The 25,534-nt window shown below is 39.3% G+C and overlaps 1 protein-coding gene across 2 annotated transcripts in view; it reads left to right on the forward strand.

The window, feature by feature from the left end:
- PRORP (protein only RNase P catalytic subunit) overlaps nucleotides 1–25,534 on the forward strand; it is a 147,010-nt gene that overhangs the window by 116,385 nt on the left and 5,091 nt on the right. For both annotated transcript variants that reach the window (XM_016198441.2, XM_087815259.1), the window contains one exon: nucleotides 25,060–25,208. In XM_016198441.2, the coding sequence (XP_016053927.2) occupies nucleotides 25,060–25,208 (149 nt within the window). The remainder of the gene's footprint in view (nucleotides 1–25,059; nucleotides 25,209–25,534) is intronic.

The following is a 25,534-nucleotide window of genomic DNA, read 5'->3' on the forward strand; positions in this document are numbered from 1 at the left end:
GCAATAAATAAGGACCTAACAGTAACAACCCTAAGGACTTTAATGGAGAGACCAATAGCAGTACAGTCATAGTCGGAGATTTTAACACGCCACTGACTTCACTGGATAGGTCTTCCAGACAGTCAACGAAGAAACAGTGACTCTAAATGACATAACCAGATCAGATGGATTTAATTGATAATTACAGAACATTTCACCCCAAAGCTGCAGAATATACATTCCTATCAAGTGCACATGGGTCATTCTCAAAGATAGACCACATGTTAGGACATAAAACATGTCTCTACAAGTTCAAGAAGATTGAAATCATATAAAGCATCTCAAATCACATGAAATTAGTAATCAACTACAATAAAAACACTAAAAAACTCTCAAACACATGGAGGCTAAATTTCATGTTATTAAACAATGAATCGGTTATCAAGATCAAGAAAGAAATCGAAGACTTCCTGGAAACAAATGAAAATGAACACACAACAACCCAAAATCTATGGGACACAGCAAAAGCAGTCCCAAGAGGGAAGTTCATAGCACTGCAGGCCTATGTCAAAAAGAAGAAAAATTTTTAGTAAACTATCTAACCCTACAACTTAAAGAATTAGAAAGCTCCCCTGTGAAGCCGTCAGGACCAGGGCTTTTGTTTGCTGGGAGTTTTTTTTATTGCTGCTTTGATTTCATCAGTTGTTATTGGCCTATTCAAGTTTTGATTCTTCCTGATTCAGTTTTACATGATCTCACTCATATGTGGAGGAATCTAATAAACAAAATAGAATGAGGAACAAAATAGATCCAGAGACACAGAAGCATGGAACAGACTGATGAATCTCAATGGGAAGGCAGGGGTGGGGGAGTGGGTGGGGAGAGATTAATCAAGGAACTTATATGCATATATGCATAACCCATGGATACAGACAATAGTGCGGTGAAGGCCTGGGGGGGGGGGGGTGTGGGGTGGAGGACATCAATGGGGAAAATGGAGGGGATATCTGTAATACTTTCAACAATAAAGCTAAATTTAAAAAGTAAACAAATAAGGAATACAAACTGTCACATGAATAGTTTTTATATTTCATGTTGAAATATTTTTTACATAGTGGCTTGAGTAAAATATGTTGTTAATATTTATTTCATGTGTTTCTTTTCATTTTCTTAATATTGCTACCAAACTTGTAATTACATTTTGGCTTGTTTCTTTCGGACAGCACTGCTCTAGTCTGTCTTGTCCCCTCTATCTTTCTATCTTATTCAGACTCTTCATCTCTAACTATTCTGGCCTAATGATTGACCTCTTTACATTCTGAACCTCAGAGAGAATGCTCTTTCTGAAATGAGTATCTGAACATTGTTATTACCCTGCTACTACAGCCCTTCAGAGGCTTCTCTTCACATAAACCTAAAGCCCTGTATGCAGTGCACAGTCTTGATTATTTCACCCCTTTGTACTTTTCAGCCTATCTCTCACCTCAGCTCCTTCTTCCTCCCACCTTGCATTATACAATCCAGTGATCCTTAAATTCCTGTGTCCTCCTAAACATATCATGCTGTTTCTGTGCCTTTGCTGATTAATCTAGAATGTCCTCCCCTTCGTCCTCCCCCATCTGACAGGGGAGTTCCATTTTAGCTTTCAAAACTTCCCATAGTCCCCTCTTTTCTCCCTCCCTTGTAAGAGTCCTACCAGCACCTGTATTTACTCCTACTGGGCTCTAAACTCCTTGAGGGCAGAGGCTATGTGTTGTTCATCCTATATCTAGCTCTGCTTAGAGAAGTACTGGATTAGAACAGATACATTCATTTGTTAAGTATTTGTATTAGTTGTATTGTATTAGAATCATATATACCACAGTGATTTGTTTATATGACTGCCTTTCTACTATAGAAATGAAGTCTTTGAAGAAAAGAAGTGAATCTTATTGATAGAAAGATGTGTATAATATGACGAATAGTACCTGTCATAGAGTGGACACCAAAATAAATATTTGTTGAATTGAATAAATTGAGGCATAACCTCCTCTGCATGGATCTGCTGACTTTCAGATTGATCTTAAGGCTCAATCATTCAGTGGGTTAAGGACTGGAAAATGCCTAGGAATCCTTTTATTATCTTTGGTTTTTGGGATTACTTTGTGTGCTGTTGCTGCTGAGGTTTTCCCCAGTTTTATTGAAATATAATTGACATGCAGTATTTTGTAAGTTTGAGGTGTACAACATAATGATTTGATGTATGGTCATATTGTAAAATGGTTAACACTAAGTTTAACACATCCATCACCTCAAATAATTACAATTTTTGGGGGGGGGTGGTGAGAACTTTTAAAATCTACTCTCTTGGCACTCTGGGGGAATCACTCAGCACAGGAATCTGAGCTCTATCCTCAGAGCTCCCAACCCTAGATTCTCCTCACACAGCACTAGTCCACTCTGCCCTCCCTCTGCTGGAGCCCAAGTACAAACAACAACAGTACATCTCCCTTTTAGATTAGAAGTTGGACCATAATTATGCAGGTGGAACTAATTTGATCACCACAGTCCTTGAATATAGAAGAAAAAGGAAGAATAGTTGGAATCAGAGTAAGATTTGAAGATGCTACACTGCTGTCTGTGGAGATGTGAGAAAGAGCCATGAGCCAAGGAAATGCTTGTGGCCTTGAGAAACTGGGAAAGGAGAGGAAACAGATTCTCTCGTGGAGCTTCCAGCAGGAACTGGCTTTGTAGACAACTTGATTTTAGTCCATTGAGACTAGTTTCAGGCTTCTTACCTCCAAAACAGTTAACTGTACTAACAGGCGACTATACTGAAGTTCTGTTCCAGGGAAATTGAAGAGGCTGGAAAGACATGCATGTTTGTGCAGAAAAATTGGTGACCTTGAATCAAATGGTTGAGCAGGAATTCAGGCTCTCTTGTAAGACATCATCTGATCATGAGAAGAAGAGATTTCTGAGCATGAGGGAGACATATAATAATCTAAATATTGTTCATGCAACATTCCTATTGTAGTTATGAGAAAATTTAGAAAAGGAAAAATATTTTATTTAGAGCTATAGAGAAATCATAATTGTAGACAGCACTGGAATTTTCTAGCAGAAACAGAAAAATGATTCATTAAAAGATAAAATACACTAACCAATCACTCACCCCAATGCATAAAGCTCCTTACACGTAGAGATCGATCTTTGATACTTCAAGGAGTAGATGTACAGCATGAAAAAGAAATGTCTTGCGTAGTAATAAAATAACTTTAAAAAAAAAGATCGACTCTCTTAGCAACTTTTGAATATACAACATTATTTAACTATAGTCACCATGCTGTACATTATGTCCCCAGAACCTGTTTTATCTTATTAATGTAAGTTTGTACTTTTTCACCACCTTCACCCATTTCCCTCACTCTATTGTTTCTGTCTTTTAACCTTTAGATGTTTTTCTTCCTTTACAAAGGTAGTAGTAAACATGTTTACTGGGGGGGGAAAGTCTAATAATATCAAATGATAGAAATTGAAAATTCTTTCAGTCCTGTTTCTCAGAGGAAATCACTGACAACAGTTTAGTGTATGTCTTTCAAGACTGTTTTTACACATGTGTACATAATTATTTCGTACAAAAATTGCCATTATTAATCATGTTGCTCTAAAATTTACATTTCCCTTAAGATGTATATACTTTTTTTTTTTCTCCAAATGCAAAGTTTTGGAAGTGTCTTTGAACAGTCAGATTAAGGCCATGTTCCATATTGTGACTATTCCTGGGCTGGGTAGAGTGCTATGCTCAGCTGACTCATTTTACAATCTGGTGGCCCTCACACTGTTTCCAGAAGAAAAAGACCTCTTATCCCCAGAAATTGGAAGTTATGACCCTGCTGCAAATACAAAATGCCTTTGGAGTCTTATTTGTTTTATCTTAAAAGTTAGTGCAGTCCCGTACACCAAAAAGGTGGTGGGTTTGATTCCTGGTCAAGGCACATACCTAGGTTGCATGTTCATTCCCCAGTCGGGGTGAGTACAGGAGGCAACTGATAGATGTTTCTCTCTTACCTCAATGTTTCTGTCTCTCTTTCTCTCTCTTTTTTACTCTCTCCCTTCCTCTCTCTCTAAAATCAATAAAAAACATATCCTCAGTGAAGATTAAAAATAAGTATAGATCTTGCATTTAAAGATATCATAGCATCTTTGTTTTCAAAATGAAAACAAGGACATTCTCCCCAAAAATAAAACCTGAAGTAAAAATTGTCACTCAGGAGGATGTGCCTTGTTATTTCTATAGCTTCCAAGTACCCCCAACATAATTGCCAAGTACTCTTATGTATACCCTGGTGTGAGAAATACAGTGTTAGGCTTTCAAACAAAAGTACCTAGGGATTTCCACAACTCACTTAGGAAGGATGGAGCAGTAGATGCTCCTGGAAAAGTCATAGTAACATTTAGCTGTAGAATAAGGTGCAGGATTAAGAAGGGAAACTTTTAAAAAGAAAGGAATTAGGATGAGAATTATATAGTATAAGAGGTTTACTGATTAAGAGCATGGATTTAAGCTTAGAATTACCTCGGGTTTAAACCTAGCTCTACTATGTACTGATCTGTGACCTTGAGCTAGTTGCTAAACCTTAGTGAGCCTGTTACCTCATATGTAAAAGGGCATTAGGAGCAGGGTGGTAATGATGGTACCAAATTCATAGGGTGTCTGCAAGGATGAAGTGTGATGATGTTTATAAAAACTTTTAAAATGCTTCTAACACATCATAATTGCTCAGTAAGTCATAGCTAAAGGGAGAAAAGTAGAATATTCTTCTTTGTGGTTTACGTGAATTTTTAATCGATATGCCTGAAAAAGAGTCTCTAAACAGCTCTTCTACTGAGAACCAACTCAGCCTACCCATATCTCTGTCTTGATTAGAAAAAAATAATGAATACATTTGTCTCATTTCATATCTTAATTCCTCCTCTCACACCTCTCCCTCACATCACATCCCCGTTATTGCTTCCTGTCATTTCCAGTTTCTGTGCCCCCATTTCTGCTAAAAAAACAAAGCAGAAGCGAGGGAAATGTGAAGGCTTGGGGATTTCTAAAAACTGTTCTTGAGTCATCATTGTCACATTATAATAAACTATAGTTATATGAATATAATATTTGCCAGATCTTTTTTCTGGGAAACACAAAGGAATTTCCTCAGTAGAGTCTTACTTACATTTTAACTTTTTATAGGATGGGAATTGTTGTATTGAGCATAGACAATATGAGAGTTACACAGTTATGAGAGTTCTTTACATTTAAGAAATCCACTGTGTGTTTTTCACTCTATATTTTGCATATGCGGGAAACTTGGGCTCTTAACTTGCCGCAGGGGCACAAGGTACATTGCTGAGCCTGAAGCATCAAGTTTAAACATACGAGCTTGCTATTTTTGTACCTCAAAAATGGTAGAATATTAGTAACTTCATATGTTATGTATAAAACGTATCATATATAAAGACTTTAAATGTATAATGTAAAGAGTAAAAATAAAATTAACACCCACCAGTCATGTTAAGAAACTCCCTTTGTGCCCTGTCTAACCTCTAACCTCACTTGCCCCCACCCTCAGCTAGGTAACATCACCCTGACTATAGTGTAAATAATTTTTTTGCTTTTCATTGTTTAGGTTTGAAAACTGAACAGCAAGCTCAGTCCTAGCTGTGTGAGGAAGGGCAGCTATTAGATGACACTCCCTCACGAAGGTGAAGTGTCTGGTTCATGATCTGGCGCTGGCTTCTCTGAGAGCTTATAAGAGCTTCTTGTGAAGTCAGGGTTCAAGGTCATGAATGAATCTTAGGAAACAGAGGGTTTATCATAGTGAGGGCATATGGCAGGACTATAGTTTGGACCAGGTGTACAATATTTGACAGAAATATGGTCAAACAGAATAGACTCTGTTTACTGCCTCTAAACTCACCGTGGAGTTCCTCCAGCTTTCAGGAGTAGGTCAACTAAAAAAGTTGTTGCATTTTTAGTAAAACGCAAGTCTTCACAGCAGGGCATGGAGGGGAGTATAGTAAACTCCAGTCTATGGTTAAGACAAGCCAAGTACAAGCTCACGCAGGCATTGTATCCTATTCTCAGGTTAAAATGATAGTATGATGGCAGTGGGGATCATGGTGATGACTGTCCCCAGTGTGGCCGTCTCTGCAGTCACTCTCCAATCTGGACGAAGTGCCCTCTGTATCCGTTCCACAGCCATCACCCTGGGATCGCTCCTCACCACCCTCCTGTGATGCTCATTGCCTCTCCTCTGTTGGGTCTCTTGCTTCCTAACTTCCTCCTCTTTCTTGAATTAGTCTTGATAGTGGAAAACATTCTCCAAGTGCTACTTAAGGAAAGGTGGATGGGAAGTAAAATTTTTGAGTTTCTGTGACTGAAAATGTCTTTATATTATTATTATACATGATACAGTGGCTGAAAATAGATCTGTAGGTTAGAAATAATTTCTTTCAAATTTTTGAAGACAATGCTTCATGTTTCTAGTGTTATCCTTGAAGTCTGAGGACATTCTGACTCCTAATCTTTTCTGTATTACCTGTTTTTCCTCTCTGGAAGCTTTTTGAATCATGTTTCCAGTGTTGTTTTTCAATTTTACAATAGTATGGGTTGGTTGGTATGATCTATTTGTCATTCATTGAATTGGATATGAATTGGACTATCTCTTTATAGAAACTCATATCTTTCATTTTGGGAAATGTTCTTTGGTTATTTCATTGGTGACTCCTTCTCTGATTTCCCTGTCCTCTCTGTTTCAGTCAGATGTCAGATCTCCCAAACTGGTCCTCTAAATTTCTTATTTTTTTATCTCTTTGCTCCTTTCCTGAGAGGCTTCTTCAGTGTTCTCTTTCTACCCTTCTATCGATTTTTTAAGTTTATGGTTGCAATCATGTTTTAATTTCCAAGAGCTCTTCTTTAATTCTCTGCATTTAAAAAAATCTGTTCATGAACGCATTATGTTCTCTCATAGGATTTTACTGTGAGGTTTTTGCCTTCTCCTTTTACAGTCTTTGTTTTCTCAGTTTTTTGTTTTCCCTTATTTGTTTTAGACTCTCTACAGCTGTCTGGTAATTCTTTGCTGTCTGCGTCTGATTAAACATGATCTGAAGAGCTGATTGGAAGCTCCAAGTGGATGATGTGGGTGGGCCATTTGTTGGGGAATTCCCAGTATTCAAAATCTCTAGGATTTTTTTCTCTTTTGCTGGTCAGATTACCTAAAGGAAAGTTCCCCGTCTCCTGGCTGCAGGGTAAAGGCCTTTCTGCCAGTGTCCTGAGAGCCATGTAAAGGAATAAGGATGTTGGGGTTTCGTGCACTCTGCATTCAATATGCGTTCATCTGTGTGCTCCCCAGTCCCAGCATGATCCTCACACTGTCAAATGTGCTTGGTACTTCAGTCTAGAGACCCTCCAATTTACCACATCCAGGTAATGAGCCTTCAGGCTTCTCTCTTGCACCCTAGCAGAAACACTATGGATGGAGGTAGGGGGGACCAACCTAGGAAACAAATGCTTCTTCAACAGCTTTCAATACCTTCAATTGAATCCTGTCAGTTCTACTTATTTAAGCCACACACTTCCAGTTTAGCCTCACCCCTTTGCTTCTAGTTCTGGAGCCTTTTGAGAAATTGGGTTGGTTCTTAGCTTACCCCTCTCCAAATCTGACTGTTGGATCTGCAAGGCAAATTACCAACTTGTCTATCTGCCTTTCAAGCTTCCAAATTTTATTGCTGTTGTCTCCCATATTGTTCTCCCAAGTTTTTGAGGGTTTATCATCTTAGAAAGACTCTGTATTATAGTTTTAGTGGGATTTCAAGTGGGATTAAATACATGTGTTCCTTTTGCCTTTTTAATCTGAAAGTTTGTATTCTACTCTTTTTTTAATCCTCACCAGAGGACATTTTTTCCATTGCTTTTCAGAGGGCATGGGAAGGAGGGAGGGACGGAGGGAGAAATATCAATGTGAGAGAGACACATCAATTGGTTGCCTCCCAGACGCACCCCAACTGGGGCCAGGGATCGAGCCTGCAACCAAGGTACATGCCCTTGGCCAAAATCCAACTGGGGGCCCTTCAGTCTGCAGGCCAACGCTCTAACCACTGAGCAAAACCAGCTAGGGCTTGTGTTTTACTCTTAACGAGTGTTGACAGAAAGATTAACATAAAAATTGCCCAAATCTGTGATAATGCCTAAAGAATCTCTTTTTCTTTTTGGGTGGTAGAGGGGTGGTGAAAGTACAGTGGAGTTTGGAAGGTCTAAATGAACTGGTTAAGGCTCTACTGTCTTATAATAATAGCCCATATTTATGAGTACTTTTCCATGTGCTTTGCATCCATGTACATGTAAATTAATCCTCATAATAACCTAATTTGTATCTCCATTTACAAGTGATGAAACAGAGGCCCAAAGAGGAAATATAACTTTCTCAAAGTCATACAGCTCTGACATAGAACCAGAATTTGAACCCAGGCAGCCTGATGCTAAAGCTTGTGCTCCTTTTTTTTTTAATTTATCTTTATTGTTTAAAGTATTACAGGTGTCGCATTTTTCCCCCCAATTGACCCCCTCCACCTCGCTCCCATCCCTTCCCCAGGCCTTCACCCCGTTATTGTGTCCATGGGTTATGCATATATGCATATAACTTCTTTGGTTAATCTCTTCCCACCTTCCACCCCGCTTTCCTCTGAAATACGATCGCCTGTTGCATGCGTCAGTGTCTCTGGATCTGGATCTATTTAGTTCGTCAGATTCTTTTGTTCATTCCCTTCTTCTTAAAGAAGACCTTTCATTTCCTGTAGTGCTGGTCTGGTGGTGATGAACTCCTTTAGCTTTTTTTATCTGTGAAGCTCTTTATTTGACCTTCAGTTCTAAATGATAGCTTTGCTGGGTAGAGTAATCTTGGTTGTAGTTCCACGTTTTTCATCACTTTGAGTATTTCTTGCCACCCCATTCTGGCCTGCAAGGTTTCAGTTGAGAAATCAGCTGACAGTCGTATGGGTGCTCCCTTGTAGGTAACTAACTGTTTTTCTCTTGCTGCTTTTAAGATTCTTTGTTTTTAACCTTTGGCATTTTACTTATGATGTGTCTTGCTGTGGGCCTCTTTGGGTTCCTCTTGTTTGGGACCATCTGTGCTTCCTGGACTTGTAAGTCTATTTCTTTCCCCCGGTAGGGGAAGTTTTCTGTCATTATTTTTTCAAATAGGTTTTCAATTTCTTGCTGTCTTTCTTCTTCTCCTCTACGAAAGTTGGGCCTCTTGAAGTTGTCCCAGGGTTCCTTATATTATCTTCATATTTCTTCATATTTCTGGATTCTTTTTTCTTTTTGCTCTTCTGGTTGGGTGTTTTTTGTTTCCTCATGTTCTAAATTGCTGATTTGATTCTCAGCGTCCTCTATTCTACTGTTGATTCCCTGTAAGTTATTCTTCATTTCAGTTTGTGTAGCCTTCATTTCAAATTGGTACTTTATTATGTCATCGATTTTCTCAGTTGTTTTTGTAATTCTGAACTCTGTATCTATTAGCTTGCTTGGATCTATTTCATTTAGTTCCCCTTCTAGAGATTTCTTCTGTTCTTTCCTTTGTGACATGTTTTTTTGCCTCCACATTTTTGCTGCTTCCAGGTGTTTGTTTCTATGTATTAGGTAGAGCTGCTGTGTCTCCTGGAATTTGTAGAGTGGCTTTGTGTAGTAGGTGTCCTGTAGGGTCCAGTGGCTCAGCCTCCCCAGTCACCTGAGCTGGGCCTTCTAGGTGCTCCCCTGTGTGGGCTGTGTGCTCTGACCTATTGTAATTGAGCCTTGGTTGCTATTGGCGTCCCTGGGAGGAATTGACCCCCAGGCCAATCACCTGTAAGGACCAGCTGCCACCATATCCAAAGAGCTGCTGTGCTGGAGACACCCCTGTGGAGCAGGATTTACTTCAGTGGAGCTTTGGTGTTCACCAAGTGTGCCCCTTGAGTGTGTCACTCATGGATGTGGTAGGATTATAATCCATCGTGGTCAAGTCTGACCACCAGGTGCACTGTCTCTGGGGCCTCCCAGGAGGTGCAAAGTCAGCCTCTGCCAGTGCCTTGCCCAGGGCCACCCAACATGAGCTACTCAGCAAACTGTAGTTGGCTGCTACTTCTGCTGGGCTTAGTGTTGTCCAGGAGAGGCCAAGCTCTGAACCAATGCAGGCTGCCACTAGTGCCAGGCCTGGGGCCGCTTATCAAGCTGTATGGGGCCCGCTGCTGCTTGTTTGAGAGATTTTTAGGAAAGTCCTAAGCATAAGGCTGGAGAGGCCACTTGCGCAGAAAAGCCCCTGGAAATGGCCTGGATGAGCCTGCAGGTGGGAGGGGCGGGGCCAATGGTGCAAGTCAGGTGCTGGAGATTCAAATAAGGCCCCTGCCTGCCAGCTGTGTGCGGGGAGGACTTGCCTCTGCCAGCTCTTCTGCCTGGGAGAAAGCTGCCCCTCCACCTCTTGCCCCAATTTTAAGCAGGTCAGTTCCTCCCCAAGTGTCCCAGGTCCTTTCACGCTGCTGCCTGGTGCTGGGGCTCAGAGGGAGTGCGTCTGAGTGAGTCTGTGCACTGGCCTTTTAAGAGGAAAGCCTGGGACTCCCGCAGCCTCTGCAACCCTCAGCAACAGTCCCCGCTGGTTTTCACAGCCTTAAGTTGTGGGGACGTCATTTCCCAGCCCTGGAGCCCTCGGCTGGGGGGCCTGATGTGGGGCTGGAACCCCTCTCTCCTCCAGGAAGCCTCCACCGCTGAGATGTCCCTCCCGTGTTTTAACCCGCGGCACCGGGTGTGAGCCCACGGCCGAGTCTCAGAGATCCAGCCCCGATCCACCCGCGTCTCCGCCCCTCCTACTGGTCTCGATGCTTCTTCAGTTCCCTGGTTGTAGGGCTTCTATTCAGCCAGATCTCAGGAGGTTCTGAGTGATGTTGATTGTATTTTAGTTGTAATTTTGATGTGGTTGCGGATGCGGCAGGTACAGCTGTTACCTACACCACCATCTTGTTTTCCTCTAAAGCTTGTGCTCTTAATTACTATACTATTAAATAATAGATATAAATAGGAAAAGTCTCTTTTTTGTCTCTATTCAGTTTTTATGTATAAGCCCTTCCGCTGGGGGGCTGTATAAATGGCTTGGGACATTAACTGGAGATGTTCAAGGTATCTTTTATATACCTAGGTCTTTTATATATTTTTAACTGACAGTATTATTCCAGAAAACAAAATCAGTATCCATAGTGTACAGATGTGTGTGGCTCTGTTCCAAGACAAAAGATACGTGGATCAGTGTGGACGTGGAGAGGCTGCACAACTTGTCAAGCTTCCAGAGCCCCACTCATCATATTCTTTTCCCCCTAATCATTAAACGGTGTCTTATGAGCCTGCATGTGTTTATATACTTTCCCAGTGTGAACAAGTTAGTCCCTGTACATGGACTGAATCTAGAACCTTGGGGGAACGTTTTTAATAAGCTTTTGAAACTGGAAATTAATCTGCATCCAAATAAGTTAATTTTATCTTCCTACAATTCATTTTGGGTCTTTAAAATATTATCCTTTCCCATCTCTCAGTGATAAAGAGAACACAGGTATTTCATAGAGAAACTAAAAAGACCAAAGAATGCATGTAAATGTTTGGAAAAAAATCACACTGTGAGTCAAGAGCCAAACCTTCCGTCTTCTAGACAGCTCTGACTCTCAGCTAGCTGGGGAAATCCATCCAGGCCAACAGTTCAATCGTTTTCTAAAAGGCTGGATAATCATGTGGGCGCTAATGGCATAGAAGAAGACATGGTATGCAGGAAACACATCCCACACTTGACAGGATGTTCCCAAGACAGGAAGGGCATTTCTCTTCCTCGGTAGAATTGTTTCATTCACTAAGGACAACATGAGATCATTGAAATCTCCCTAAAATACCGAAGACTGACGAAAGCAGGATATAGGACATGGTAAGTTGAATGTAAATCAGTGAGATCATTTATGACATAATAAAGTAATAGTATTTTGTGTATATACTTTCTTAAAAGAGATTCAAAGAGCTTTATAGAGTCAGTCAGTTATCAGAGTTTTAAGTTTTCTTGTCCTCAAAGCACAGAGTCCCAGAGATGGGAGCAGGACTCCAGCTCAGTGTCAGCCTCTCCTCTCTGGAACTACACCACAAGCTTGATGAAGCTTCCTCTACTTGAATGCCACACACTGAAAGCTGCTCTCTCCCTCCTCACCAAGCTTCTGCTACTTCTGTAAAACACTTCCTTTCCTCATCTTTTAATTTTCATCAAGCGCTAATCTGTGTCTTACATGGTATTTGGCTTTTTAACAGTTTCAGCAATGAAATGTCACCAATCTTCCTTTAAATAAACAGTGACATATCTATATTTCCCTCTGTCTGCAAGCAGCAACAGCTACCAAAGGTAGAACTGAGGCTGTGACAGCACCAGTGAGTAGCACGCAAGTGAAAACATGATGAGAAGCCTTAAGCCACAACTTTAGTTTCCCACACTCTTTTCCTTGGTGACATTTTTAGAGGTACACAGAAAAATGTTGAATATAGCAGTACTTAAGGACTATCTCTGGGACAGGGATTCTCTTCGCAAAACTTAGCTTAAGAGGAAAATGAGAGGAATAAAGACAAAGGGGAATGGAACTGGATATTAGCTTACCTACAGACAGTAGGAACATAGAAACAAGTAGAAAACTCCATTGTTCTAGTGTAAGTTATGACTTACCTTGTTTTTTGTGCTGTGAACTTTGTGGAGAACACAGTGCATTAATTATAAACATTGTGTTTGTGGCCTTCTGAGTCCTAGAACACTGCCTCCATTGAGTTCATCAGTCATTGTCTGTGTCCTGAAGTGTTTTCATGTTTGCCTAGTTTGTGGGAAATAATTTCCCAAATTAATTCACATGAAAGAAAAGGATCCGTAGGATCGTTGTTTACTTTTCTTGCTTTTTCTGTCTGCCTTTGACTTAATACTTCATATCCTGAAATTCAGCCAGACTCAGTGGGAAACCCCCCACCCTCCATGCCAGTTCAAGTTCCAAGTTACTATGCGGTTGTCTTCAGTGAAGCAAGAGCATAAAAAGTCAATATGTATCTCCTGGTTTTAGACTCAGGTATAACTGGTATTAGACATTGGTATTCTTTTATGTTGAAACAGTATCCAGGCAATTTGTGCTGATATTAAGAATTTCTCTTCTGTTTTTTTATGGAATTTTAAGTCTCTCCACTTATAAATAACAAAGTTTCTTTAACATCAACATTTTCTTTAAAATTAACCTGCTCTCCTTTCGCAGCTCAGTGCTGAACTACAGCTGTGTGTATGTGTAAAGAGAAGGTCAAAGATAAAATCACTTCACGTCTTCCTTCATGTGGGCCCTGGCATGGTTTTACCTGAGAAAAGTGAGGCCTCCAAAAGCTTAGGCCCATTAAGGCATCAAGGGATGCCTTGCTCCTCAAACACCACACCCAGTCACAATTAGCACCTGTATCAGCTCCTGACCATTTTCAGAGAAAACAATTTCTACTTTAATCAAGCTCTCCTTCTGTATCAGATCCTTTAAAGAAAACAGTCCATGGCTGAGTGCAGGAATCTGAACTTACTATTGTTCCTGAAGAGCTGTTTATATTCATTCATTTTACACATCAAATAACAGCATCAGAAGCTGCCAGGGAATGACACTGGGTACATTATCCATGGAGTACTTTGCTCTAAGTTGCTGAATAGAATTGGGGGGGGGGGGTCCTAAAAGGCTAAGATAAGTACAGCTTCTCACCATTCCCCAACCCTCACATTAAAGGGTGGGGGTTGGATAGAAGGTGGAGAGGTAGGTTGAAGAAGGAAAGCACTTCAGCATTAACATGTGGCCTCCTGGAACCACCTTATCAAATAGGCTTCTAGTTTCCTGAAGTCATTAAAAGGAGGGAAGTGCTGGAGAGAGCCAGTCCTGAAATCAGGTGGTTTTGAGATCCTTTCTCCAAAGATCTTTTCATATACAAATGGTATGTGAGTGTTGACATTTTACATTTTTGTTGATGTTGACTTTTGGATAAATAATAACACTGTTAAGGATGGTGGGAGGGTACCTTATTCACATTTTATAAATAAAGACATCTGAGCAAATAAATAAAATAGAAATTTGGAATTCCTGACACAGGCCAGAACCCAAAACCACAGATCCTATGCTGATATATAAATTTGGAATGGTGTCTCTAATAGTAAACAGATAGGGAGAATGGTATTAGTTAGAAGGCTGATGTTTCAATTATGGTTCCATCTGAGAGTGCCTTTTACCAGATGTTAACAAGGAACAAGGGGCAATCATTATCTACACTGGACATCTCACTCTGTAGCCAGGGCACTAAGTGCTGTAAATCTCCTTATTTTGCCAACTGCTGCTGTCTCTAGGCACTCCTGGCCTCCACCCTCGCCTGGGCTTTTACACTGTCTGCATCTGCATTTGGCTTCCACACCCCATCTCACACCAGCTATACTGGACGTGCACCACTGTCCTGAAGTCTCCTGCTCCACCCTCCTCCACCATCCTGCCAATGACTCAGCTCCTGTTGCACACAGAAAATAGAAGTTATCAAGAGGAATGACCTCTTATGTCAACCTATACACCATACCCCCACATGCAGCAACCACACAATCAAACCAACTTGTCTGAGCTCAAATCCATCTCAGTGCAAGAGGGGTTCTCCCTGCCAGTAATAGTATTCCTAAGGTTTCATTCTCAGCTTTCTTCCCTTCTAAGTCTGTATCCTATCCTGTTATACATCATCTACTTGCTAATGGTTCCTGCCATTGCATATTCTCTAGATTCCCCCTCTGCCTGCTTTCACAGACCCTTGTTCCAGCAATTATTTCTTCTGTGCCTGTATCTTCAGCATCTACCTTGCTGGTGGTTTTTTCTGATCAAAATGTAAATATTCTCAAGACTCTTCCATCTTTAAAAAAACAAAACCAAAAACCTCTTTTGAAGAAGCCAGCCACAGCCACACCGCTCTGAAATGGAAAGCATAATTGGTTTGTTCCTTTTAGTAAGCCAAATGGAGCCATACTTGTAAGGCAGAGTGTCTCTGGAGAAACAAACTGCAACCTTATACATATAGAGTTTAGGGAACCAACTGAAATCTCAGTCCTACCCCCAACCCATGGCATCATCAAAGTGACTCCAGGTTGCAGGCCATATTTTGGTGTCCCTGTAGTACTGATACACCTAGCCTCTCCTTCCTTCTTGAAATGCTCCTTATAATCTCTGAGAGACCACTGTCTCCTCATTTTTCTTCTATCCCTCTGGCCATTCCTCAGCTTCCACTAATGGCTTTTAAAAAAATCACTCTATATACAGATGATGTGTTGTAGAATTGTACACTTGAAACCTATATAATTTTATTAACCAATGTCACCCCAGTAAATTTAATTAAAAAGAAAAAATATCACTCTATCCTTTAAGTAATAGTATTCCTAAGGTTTCATTCTAAGCTTTCTTCCCTTCTAAGTCTGTATCCTATCCTGTTACACATCATCTACTTGCTAATGGTTCCTAACATTGCATATTCCCTGATGACTCCAGATCTTTATCTGCAGCCCAAAGCCCTCTCCTAAATAGTAGAGTCACATAACTGGCTACCCACTGGACATCTCCCACCTGGGGATATCACCAGCTCCCCTCTCAGAGGCCCTATCTTGCTACCATCACCTATCCAGCAATCCAAATCTTCCTTGGTTTATCCCTTATTTCCCACATCCAATCAATGACTAAATCTGATCAGTTCTGCTTTACTCAGAGAGCTCTCTTCTCTCCATCTGGACTGCAGATGTCTCAGTTCTCATTATCTCTTATCTGAATTACTGCAGAAGCCCCTACTTGATCTCCCTATTGCAATCCAGTTTTGATCTCCAACTTGATAGTCATGTCATGCTCCTGTTTTAAATCCTTTATTTTTCCCCATTCCTTCCAGGTAGTAAAAGATTCATCATGACTTACAAAGACACCTGTGATCTGACCCCCTACATTCATTTTCCAGGCTTATTTTTGGCACTGCTCATGCATGTCATCCTCCTACACCTCCTACACTTGACAGCTTGCAGTTCCTTGTATTCAGCATACTAATAACGAGCCCCCACCTTCAACATGCTGCTCCTTGTCCTTGGAAACTCCCATTCCCTGTCTGGAAAATTCATCATAAACTCAGCCCAGCTCTCTCTTCCTCTGTGGAGACTTCCCTGACTATCCTCTCCAGCCCCAATCTGATTTAAGTGTCCATCCTTTGTACTCCCTTTTAACACTACATTATATTACAATCATTTGACTTCTAACTCCTGGAGATTAGGGATAAATATATCTGTATCACCAGTACCCCCTGCCTAGTGACTGACAGAGAAAGTCCTCATTAATTTTTTTAAATCTTTTTTTAATCCTCACCTGAGGATATGTTTTTCATTGATTCTAGAAAAAGAGGGAGAGAAGGAGAGAGACAGATGGGGGGCAGGGAGAGAAACATCAATCGGTTGCCTTCCGTACTCGCCCTGACTGGGGATCAAACCCAAGACCTTTCTGCTCAGGATGACGCTCTAACCAACTCAGCCACACTGGCCAGGGCAGTTCTCATTAATTTTTAATGAATGAACTGACCTTTTTACCTTATCAGGCCCACAATTTTATTTTATTTTAATTTTTTTTAATTATTATTTTTAAAATACTTTTTTATTGATTTCAGAGCGGAAGGGAGAAGGAGAGAGAGAGAGATAGAAGCATCAATGATGAGAGTCATTGATCGGCTGCCTCCTGCCCAGCCCCTGCTAGGGATCAAGCCCGAAACCCGGGCATGTGCCCTGACCGGGAATCAAACCTGGATCTCCTGGATCCTAGGTCATTGCTCAGCCCCTGAGTCATGCCTGGCTGGGCGGGGGCCACAATTTTAAATGCACACACACACACCAACCAAAAAAACCTTGAGTCTCATAAAGTCTCTAGATCCAGCTACCACTTTATAGGAAATATAGAGGACTGGAGAATATTTTACCTGCTACCATAAAGTTGCCATTGGCAAAATCTCTGTGAAATTCCTTAAGACAGCAACATTTCTTTAACTGCAATGAAGAAATTGCAGTGTATGGAGCTTTTTAGATCCTGATTTTTTTAAAAGAAATAACTAAAAAAATTATGACTCAAATATAAACACTGTATATTTGATATTAAGGAATTATTGTTACTTTTTTTACATGCAATAATGGTACTTTATTAATGGTACTTTAATAATGGTACTTTAAATAAGCATACTTATTTTTTAGAGCCCTTATGTTTAGAAATACATTCTGACATATTTACAGGTTAAATGAAATGATAAGATTTGTTTCCAGATAATCTGAGAGGCATAAGTGGGAGGTGATACAGATAAATTGGATTGCCTATGAGCTGATTGATACTTACTAAAGCTGGGTGATGGGCGAATTGTGCTATTCTGCCTACTTTTGTTTATATTTTAAAATTTCTACAAAAAAACATTTTACTGTGTTAAAATATACATAACATAAAATGCATCACTTTAACCGTTTTTAAATGTACAGTTCAATGGCATGAAGCACTTCACATTGTTGTGCCGCCATCACCACCATCCATATCCAGAACTTTTCCATCTTCCCAAACTGAAACTGTACCCATTAAACAATAACCACCATTTCCCCTCCCCTGACCCCTGGCAACCACCATTCTATTTTCTGTCTCTATGAATTTGACTATTCTAGGTACCTCGTATAAATAGTATCATACAATATTTGTCTTTTTGTGTCTGGCTTATTTCACTTAAGATCTTCAGGGTTCATCCATGTTGTAGCATGTATCAAAATCGTATTCCTTTTTAAGGCTGAATAATATCCCGTTATAAGTATATACTACATTTGGTTTATATATTCATTTGTTGATGGACGTCTGGGTTGTTTCCAAAACCTTCTTTCCTGAAGGTGCCCTATAGTGAACATGCGAGGTATATTGATTATAGCTATTGTATCTTGCTGAAGAACTGGCATAGAACTTCCAGTGTCTATAGCCATCAGACCCCAAAGGCTTTAGAGTTTTTGAAGAGCTACAGTCCACACAACGCAGGAAATGCCAGAGACTGCAGAGGAGGAGGTTAAAAGTTAAGGATAGGGAAAGGAAATTACTCTTGCTGTTTAGGATTACTCAGAAAAGCTCTTGCTGTCATTGGCCTCTCCCACCTTCCAGGCAGCTTTTCTACTTCCTGAGCATCCCTATGCAGTTATTTCTACACATGTAGCCCTGCCAAGAGCAGTTTACCCTAAACTCAGGAACTACCTTTCATCAGTTTTATGTCAAAAGTAACTGTGATTCTTATTAGTTAAAAAACCCTCTTAATCTGTTTCTACAGGAGATAAACCAAATTAGAATGGAAGCCAAACCAGAAAATGTTTGAACCAAGTATTAAGCTGAAATATGTTCTTACTCTTCTCATTTTTGGAGAATTACCCTTTAGACATCTTAAGGAGCAATGGGGGGTGTTGAAGAGGGATAGGGGCTTGAGGTACTGGGCACCCAGAGTTCTGGAACCAATTTGGAATTTTAGATATTCTCTAGAATGAGCTATACTGTTTATTTGCTCTACTTCAGACACCTGAGGCAAATCCAGAACTGTCCCCACAGTCTGAGTTCTCCAGTTTGAGGACAGCCCAGAGTGGATCTTGGCTTCTCTGATCAGGACTACCCTGAATTCAAGGGAATTTCCACATCCCTCTCATTTAAACCTAATCCCTGGTTATAGTCCCAAGGGGAGGATTTTGCCTTTTGTTGAGATATTGACCATCCTGTACACATTAGGTATTTGTCACAGACCCCTTTTTCGTTGCTATGAAAGCTCGGTTTGTGTTTGTTTTTGAGGTTTTGGGGGAGGTTTTTTTGGCTTTTTATTTACTTTTTATTTTGAGATATTTGTAGATTCATATGCAGATGTAAGAAATAATACAGAGTAATCCCATGTGTCTTTTACATAGCACCTCCTAATAGTACATCTTGCCAAACTAATGTTATAATATCATAACCAGGATATTGATAAATTTTCATCACCACAAGGATCCCTCAGGTTGCTCTTTTATAGCCACACCCATTTTGCTCCTGACCCCACCCCCTCCTTAGCCACTGGCCACCACTAATCTTTCTCAGTCTTTATAATATTTTCCAGTTTCAGGAATGTTATATAAATGGAATTATCCAGTATATAACCTTTGGTGTTTGGCTTTTTTCACTCAACATCATTTCATGGAGATCAGTCCACATAGTTGCGATATCCATAGTTTGTTCCTTTTTATTGCTGGTGAGTATCCCATGGTTTGGATATACGGAGTTTAACAGTTCACCTGTTGAATGACATCTGGATTGTTTCCAGTCTTTGACTATTACAAATAAACCTAAGTAGATAAATATTTGTGTACAAGTTTTTATGTGAGCATAAGTCTTCATTTCTCTGGGATAAATGCCCAGAAGTGCAATCACTCAGTTATGTGGTAGTTGCATGTTTTCCAGAGTGGCTGTTCCACTTTAAATTCCCACCAGTGATATATGAGTGATTCAGTTTCTCCACATTCTCACCAGCGTTTGGTGTTATCACTATTTTTAATTTTAGCCATTCTGATAGGTGTGTAAGGATACCTCTTTGGGTTATAATTTGCATTTCTTTGATGGCTAATAATGTTTGACATATTTTCATGTACTTATCTCCAGTGAAAGTTCTTTGCTTATGTTCTATTTGGATTGTTTGCTTCTTTTTTTTTAACTGTTGAGTCTTGAGAGTTTATATGTTCTAGCTGTTAGTTCTTTGTTGGATATATGGTTTACAGATATCTTCTGCCAGTCTGTAACTTGTCTTTTCATCCTTTTAACAGGGCCTTTCACAGAGCAAACATTTTTACTTTTGATGAAATCCAGTTTATTAATTTTTATTTTACAGACTATGTTCCAGGTGTCAGACCTTGAGAACTCTGCCTAGCTCTGTGTCATGAAGACTTTTTTCTCCTGTTTTTTTTTTTCTAAAACTTTATAGTTTATAGTTTATATTTAAGTCATTGATCCATTTTGATTTGATTTTTTTCCCATAAGGTGTGAGATTTAGGTAGAGGTTCATATTTTACTTATGCATGTCCAATTGCTCCAACACCATTTATTGAAAAGGCTATCTTTCCTTGGCATATTTGTGTGGGCCTATTTCTGGGTCATATATTCTGTTCTGTTGATCTACGTATGCCTACCCCTCTAAAATGAGGTAGACTGATTTTCCCCACTTTATTCTTCTTTTTCAAAATTGTTTTAGCTATTTTTATTCCTTTGTCTTTCCATATATGTTTAGAATAATCTTGTCCTGTATCTACAAAAAAAAACATCTTTCTGGAATTTTAATAGGAATGCATTAAGCCTGTATATCAATTTGGGGAGAACTGACACCTATATACTATCTTGAGTCTTCAGTCCATGAACATGGATAGTGGCACTGAGTACTTCTCTATACTTGCTGATTTTCTGTGTAGTTCTTGAGTTGTTGATAAATGAGTGCTGAAGTCTCCAAATATAATAGTGGATTTGTCTATTTCTTTTTTCGCTTTTATAAGCTTTTGCTTCACCTCTTTTGCATCTCTGTTGTTTAGGATCTTATGTCTCCTTGGTGGAGTGACCCTCTTATCATGTATTGTCCCTCTGTGTCTATGGTAATTTTCTTTGCTCTGAAGGCTACTTTATTTAATATTAATGTAGTTACTCCAGCTTTCCTTTGATGAGTATTTACATTGTATAATTTTTTCCATTCTTTTACTTTTCACCAGCCTATACTGTTATATTTGAAGTGAGCTTTTTAAGATAGCATACAGCTGGGTCATATTTTCTAATCCACTCTGCCATCCTCTCTCTTTTAATTAATGTATTAAAGCCCTTTATATTTCACGTTATTATTGATATGTTAGGGTTTATGCCTGCCACTTTATTTTTTGTTTTCTGTCATCTCTGTTTTTCTGTTTTATTTTTTCTGCCTTCCTGTGGGCTATTTGAACTTTTTTTAGACTTCCATTTTTATCTATCTATAATGTTTTGTTTTTTAATCATAGTGGTTTTTAGTGTATCGCTTTGTATAGCATTTTTAATATTGCTCTAGGTATTACATTACACACACACACACACACACACACACACACAGTCTGCTGGTGTCATTTTAAATCTTGGTAGACTGCCTCTTTCCTAGTTCATTGGCCAGAGAGAAAATACCTTTGTTGGTCTTTTTTTGTCTGCTTTCATTGACATTTCCAGGTTGCTGGCTTCTTCAGCTTCAAGTCTAGGATATACGAGACAAAAAGAAAATCCATCAAATTCACCAACATGTCCTGAGGCCCCTAGCCAATTTTCCTTTTCCTCTCTACCTTTCCAAGTCTTGTTTGTTTTATATTTAATGTCTGAGGTTCTTAGTTGTACCTAGTGGGAAAAGTACATCTACTCTGTCTTCCCAGTTTTATTTTTGATCTAACATATAATTAAGGCAAATTTTCTTTTTCTTTACTATTCTTAGTAATACGACTTTGACCCAACCCACTGAATCAAGCCTTGGAATTTACCCCGGAGGAAGTGGGCTCATAGCTAGACTGTCACAAAGTTTTAGTCCAGTGCCTTTAATCTGTACACTCATCTTTCTTCCCTGTGTCTTTCCTTTATTCCCCTTGAGTGCATCATTTTCAAAGAGCTGCTTCTAGCAGATACCTCTCAGCCACAAGATGGTGCCCCAGAGTAGTTCAAGCTATGCCTTTTCTGCTCTTCCTGGAGTCTCTATCTTTAACTTTCTATTAGTAAACTCAAGGCCATTTATCTAAACCTGGGTATAAATGTGAAGACACAATTGTGTTTCTCTTTAACCCATGCCTTCCCAGTTGCATGAAAACATAAACAGTATCAAAAATTATTTTTGTTTGAATATTTTTTTTTGTATCTTTACAATGACTTTATGGGAATTCATATGGAAATTTTTAAAAGTAATTGTCAGTTCTCTTAATGAAGTCAGTTGCTGTTTTATATCTGGGGTCATTGAAAATAATCTGTAACCTCAGCATAGCTTTAAGAAAGGAATGTTATCAGTGCATTCTGAAGCACATGCACTCTCAATGTCTTGAGGTGTTTGAATTCATGAGCTATACTTTCTTAGTGTAGATATTTGCTTTTGATTACTAGCCTAACTAAAATAATAAAATGCATAGAATAAAAACACTAGTAAATACAGTATTATCCCATTCACATGGAAGTCCAAAATAGTTCAGTGTATAAAGACAGAAAGTAGATTAGTGGTTGCTTGGGCTAAGGAGGTAGGGGTTGCAGAATGACAGCTAAAAGTACAAGCTTTCCTTTTGAGGTGATGAAAATGTTCTAAAATTGACTGTGGTGATGAACACACTTATGTGTGAATTTACAGAAAATCATTTAACTATATACTTTAAATAGGTGAATTTTATTATATATGAATCATATCTCAGTAAATCTGTTTTTAAATGGAAATTGAAGACACTATACGTGTTCATGTTTTCTCTCCCCAACCCATATCCCCTGAAACGTAAAATTCTAGGGAATTAACTTTGAATTAATACTTATTTGTCTTTAGCTACTTTCCTTGTTATACCTCTTAGTTTATATTATAAACAATGGCCCTGGCCAGCTGGCTCAGTTGGTTGGAGCACCGTCTCCTACACCAAAGGTTGCAAGTTTGATTCCCAGTCAGTGCACATACCTAGGTTGTGGGTTCATTCCTAACTGGGGTGCATCTCTCTCTCTCTCTCTCTCTCTCTCTCCCCCCCTCTCCCTCTCCCTTCCTCCCCTTCTCACCCTCTCCCTCTCCCTAAAAATCAATAAAAACATATTCCCGGGTGAGGATTAAAAAAATAAAAGAATGTACAATTTAGTTTTCTGTCACTATGAGAGTATATTTAATGCCCTCACATAAACATAGTAATATATACACTTGATGTATGTATACAAGGGCGGGCAAAAGTAGGTTTACAGTTGTTTGTATGGAAAATAATACAATAATTAATACATAGTAATACAAGAATAAACTCTGTGTTTTGAGTACTCACAACTGTAAACGTACTTTTTCCACACCCTGTACGCGTTAACACTCTTTGGGTAATGAGGTACAGGTGGTCTCTCCTGTCTTCCTTCTAGTCTATATTTTTCAAGTTTTCAAAAATGAGCTTCTTTTATACTGGATAAAAATAGACATGTACATATTCTTCAGCTAATCAGAAAATGTTTACTAAACATCCCATATATGTGGAGTCAGCATATATGTTTTCTTAAGCTTGGTGTTGGGTAAGAAAATTATTAGGTACTCTCTCACTAAAGGCAAGGACCATGTCTTTTAAAATTGTGTAGGCTGTGATACCTACCATGTGCCTTATACATAGAGAGGCCAAGGAAATAACTGTTGAATGAACATGGAAGCCATTATTCCTAGCTTTGAAGAAAATAATTATATTTTACTGGTTGTAAAGCTTTGAGTTTGAAGTCCTCACACTGGTCTTGGTATACGTCTCTGCTTGAGTATTAACTCACATTCAGTGGGTAACTTGTGTCTATTCTGTCTCTTAATTCTAGAATCAATCATTAGGCATAGTAAAACCAACTACTGTTTCATAAAATAATAAGAATAGTAGGATGGACAAAAAACACACAATATAAATCCAAAGCATTAAACTGTAATTTAAAATGTCAGCCCTTGCTAATTCACTATTTGATTGTCAGAGAGTCTACATGTCTATTAGACATAACAGGTGCTAAAGCAATATTTGACAACTGACCAAACGAATAAAATTTTATTGATTGAAGAATTTTAAATTATATCCTGAAAATCTGCACAGGAAAAAATTATTAGTAAAGGGAAGCTATACTAAAATTAGTGCCTTTTTCAACCAAGACCCAAGAAAATTAAGGATTTCTTCAGTGACTTTGAATTTGTGATTTTTGAAGGCCCAGCAATTCTTATAAATTAAAGAACTTTTATATTTCTAACATACTATTATATAACATAAAATATACATTTTCAGTAGTTTTTATTTCGTTTTATATAATAGCTTAGTTTAAAAGGTTGTACATGAATGTAATATATGGACCTTTCCTTATGAAGGACTGACTATAGGCAAGTTCACCAAAGTACTAGGTTTACTAAAAATCCACGTCTAGACTTTTTTTTTTTTTAATGTATCTTTATTCATCTCAGAGAGAGGAAAGGAGAGGGAGAGGGAGAGACAGAAACATCAATGATGAGAGAGTCATTGATTGAGCCCGCAACCCGGGCACGTGCCCTGACCGGGAATCGAACCCCGATCGCCTGGATCCTAGGTTGACGCTCAACTGCTGAGCCACTCCCGGCCGGGCCAAGTCTAGACTTTTAAGAGGAGTTCATATGCACACAAGACGTGTGGGAAGTGGAGAGAATGGGGGTAAATTCATTGACTGGAAAATAGGCCAGAGACGGAAGTTGACGGACCTTTGGGAGAAAATAGGAATTCTGATGAAAGGTAGCAGTCTCAGCAGAAGCATGATACGGAAAAGTTCGCTGAAAAATCACTATCTAGTCCAACTACTTACAAACTTTAAAAATAAGAAGCAGAACCCTTTATTCAAATGAAAATTTATGCAGAATGCTAATACATAAATATGCAAAAGCTGAGCTGTTTGGGTTGATGCAGGGTTGGGAGTATATTGGAAACAAACCCCACCCTCCTTGGCCTCCCTATCTCTATCCCAGTGGACCTAGGGAACAGTTTAAAAACAAATCTAGTTTATGCTTATTAAAAAAAAACAATAACCTGGATCCAGTGGAGCCTGATCATTGGGCAGGTGTTAGACATTAATTTGTAAAAAGGAAGCATTTTCCTCAGACTTACAAAGATGGAAATTATTTTAAGGAATGTTTTCTTACCCTTTACCGAAAGTGTTTCACTACTGAGATCACCAGCTGGAAGAATCACTCCACTTACCTGAGATTCTTCTTCCCTTGACCCTCTTGGGGGCTGGCTTTGTGTTTTTCAGCTCTTGGATGTGGTCTCTCAACTAGCCAAGCAGAATCTGCGAGTGCTGGTCCTGGGCCGGAAGCACATGCTCATACCGTGTGCCCGGTGGAGAAAGGATGAGATGGAAAAGGTGCAAAAGCAAGCCAGCTGTTTCTTTGCTGACAACATGTAAGTACTGAGGGTAATAATTTAATTACACTAGGCCCCTGTCATCTGCTTATTAATTTCCTATTTTTGCCGTTTTTTAAAGTGCATATGTAGCTGGCCGGGCGTGGCTCAGCGGTTGAGCATCAACCTGGGATCCAGGCGATCAGGGTTCGATTCCTGGTCAGGGCACATGCCTGGGTTGCGGGCTTGATCAGTGACTCTCTCATCATTGATGTTTCTATCTCTCCCTCTCCTTTCCTCTCTCTGAAATCAATAAAGATATATTTTAAAAATAATAATTAAAAAAATAAAGTGCGTATGTATGTATATTCAACCTGATTTTTAAA

Source organism: Miniopterus natalensis, chromosome 1 (genome assembly GCF_054644295.1).
Source record: "Miniopterus natalensis isolate mMinNat1 chromosome 1, mMinNat1.hap1, whole genome shotgun sequence".
NCBI classification, from domain to species: Eukaryota; Metazoa; Chordata; class Mammalia; order Chiroptera; family Miniopteridae; genus Miniopterus; species Miniopterus natalensis.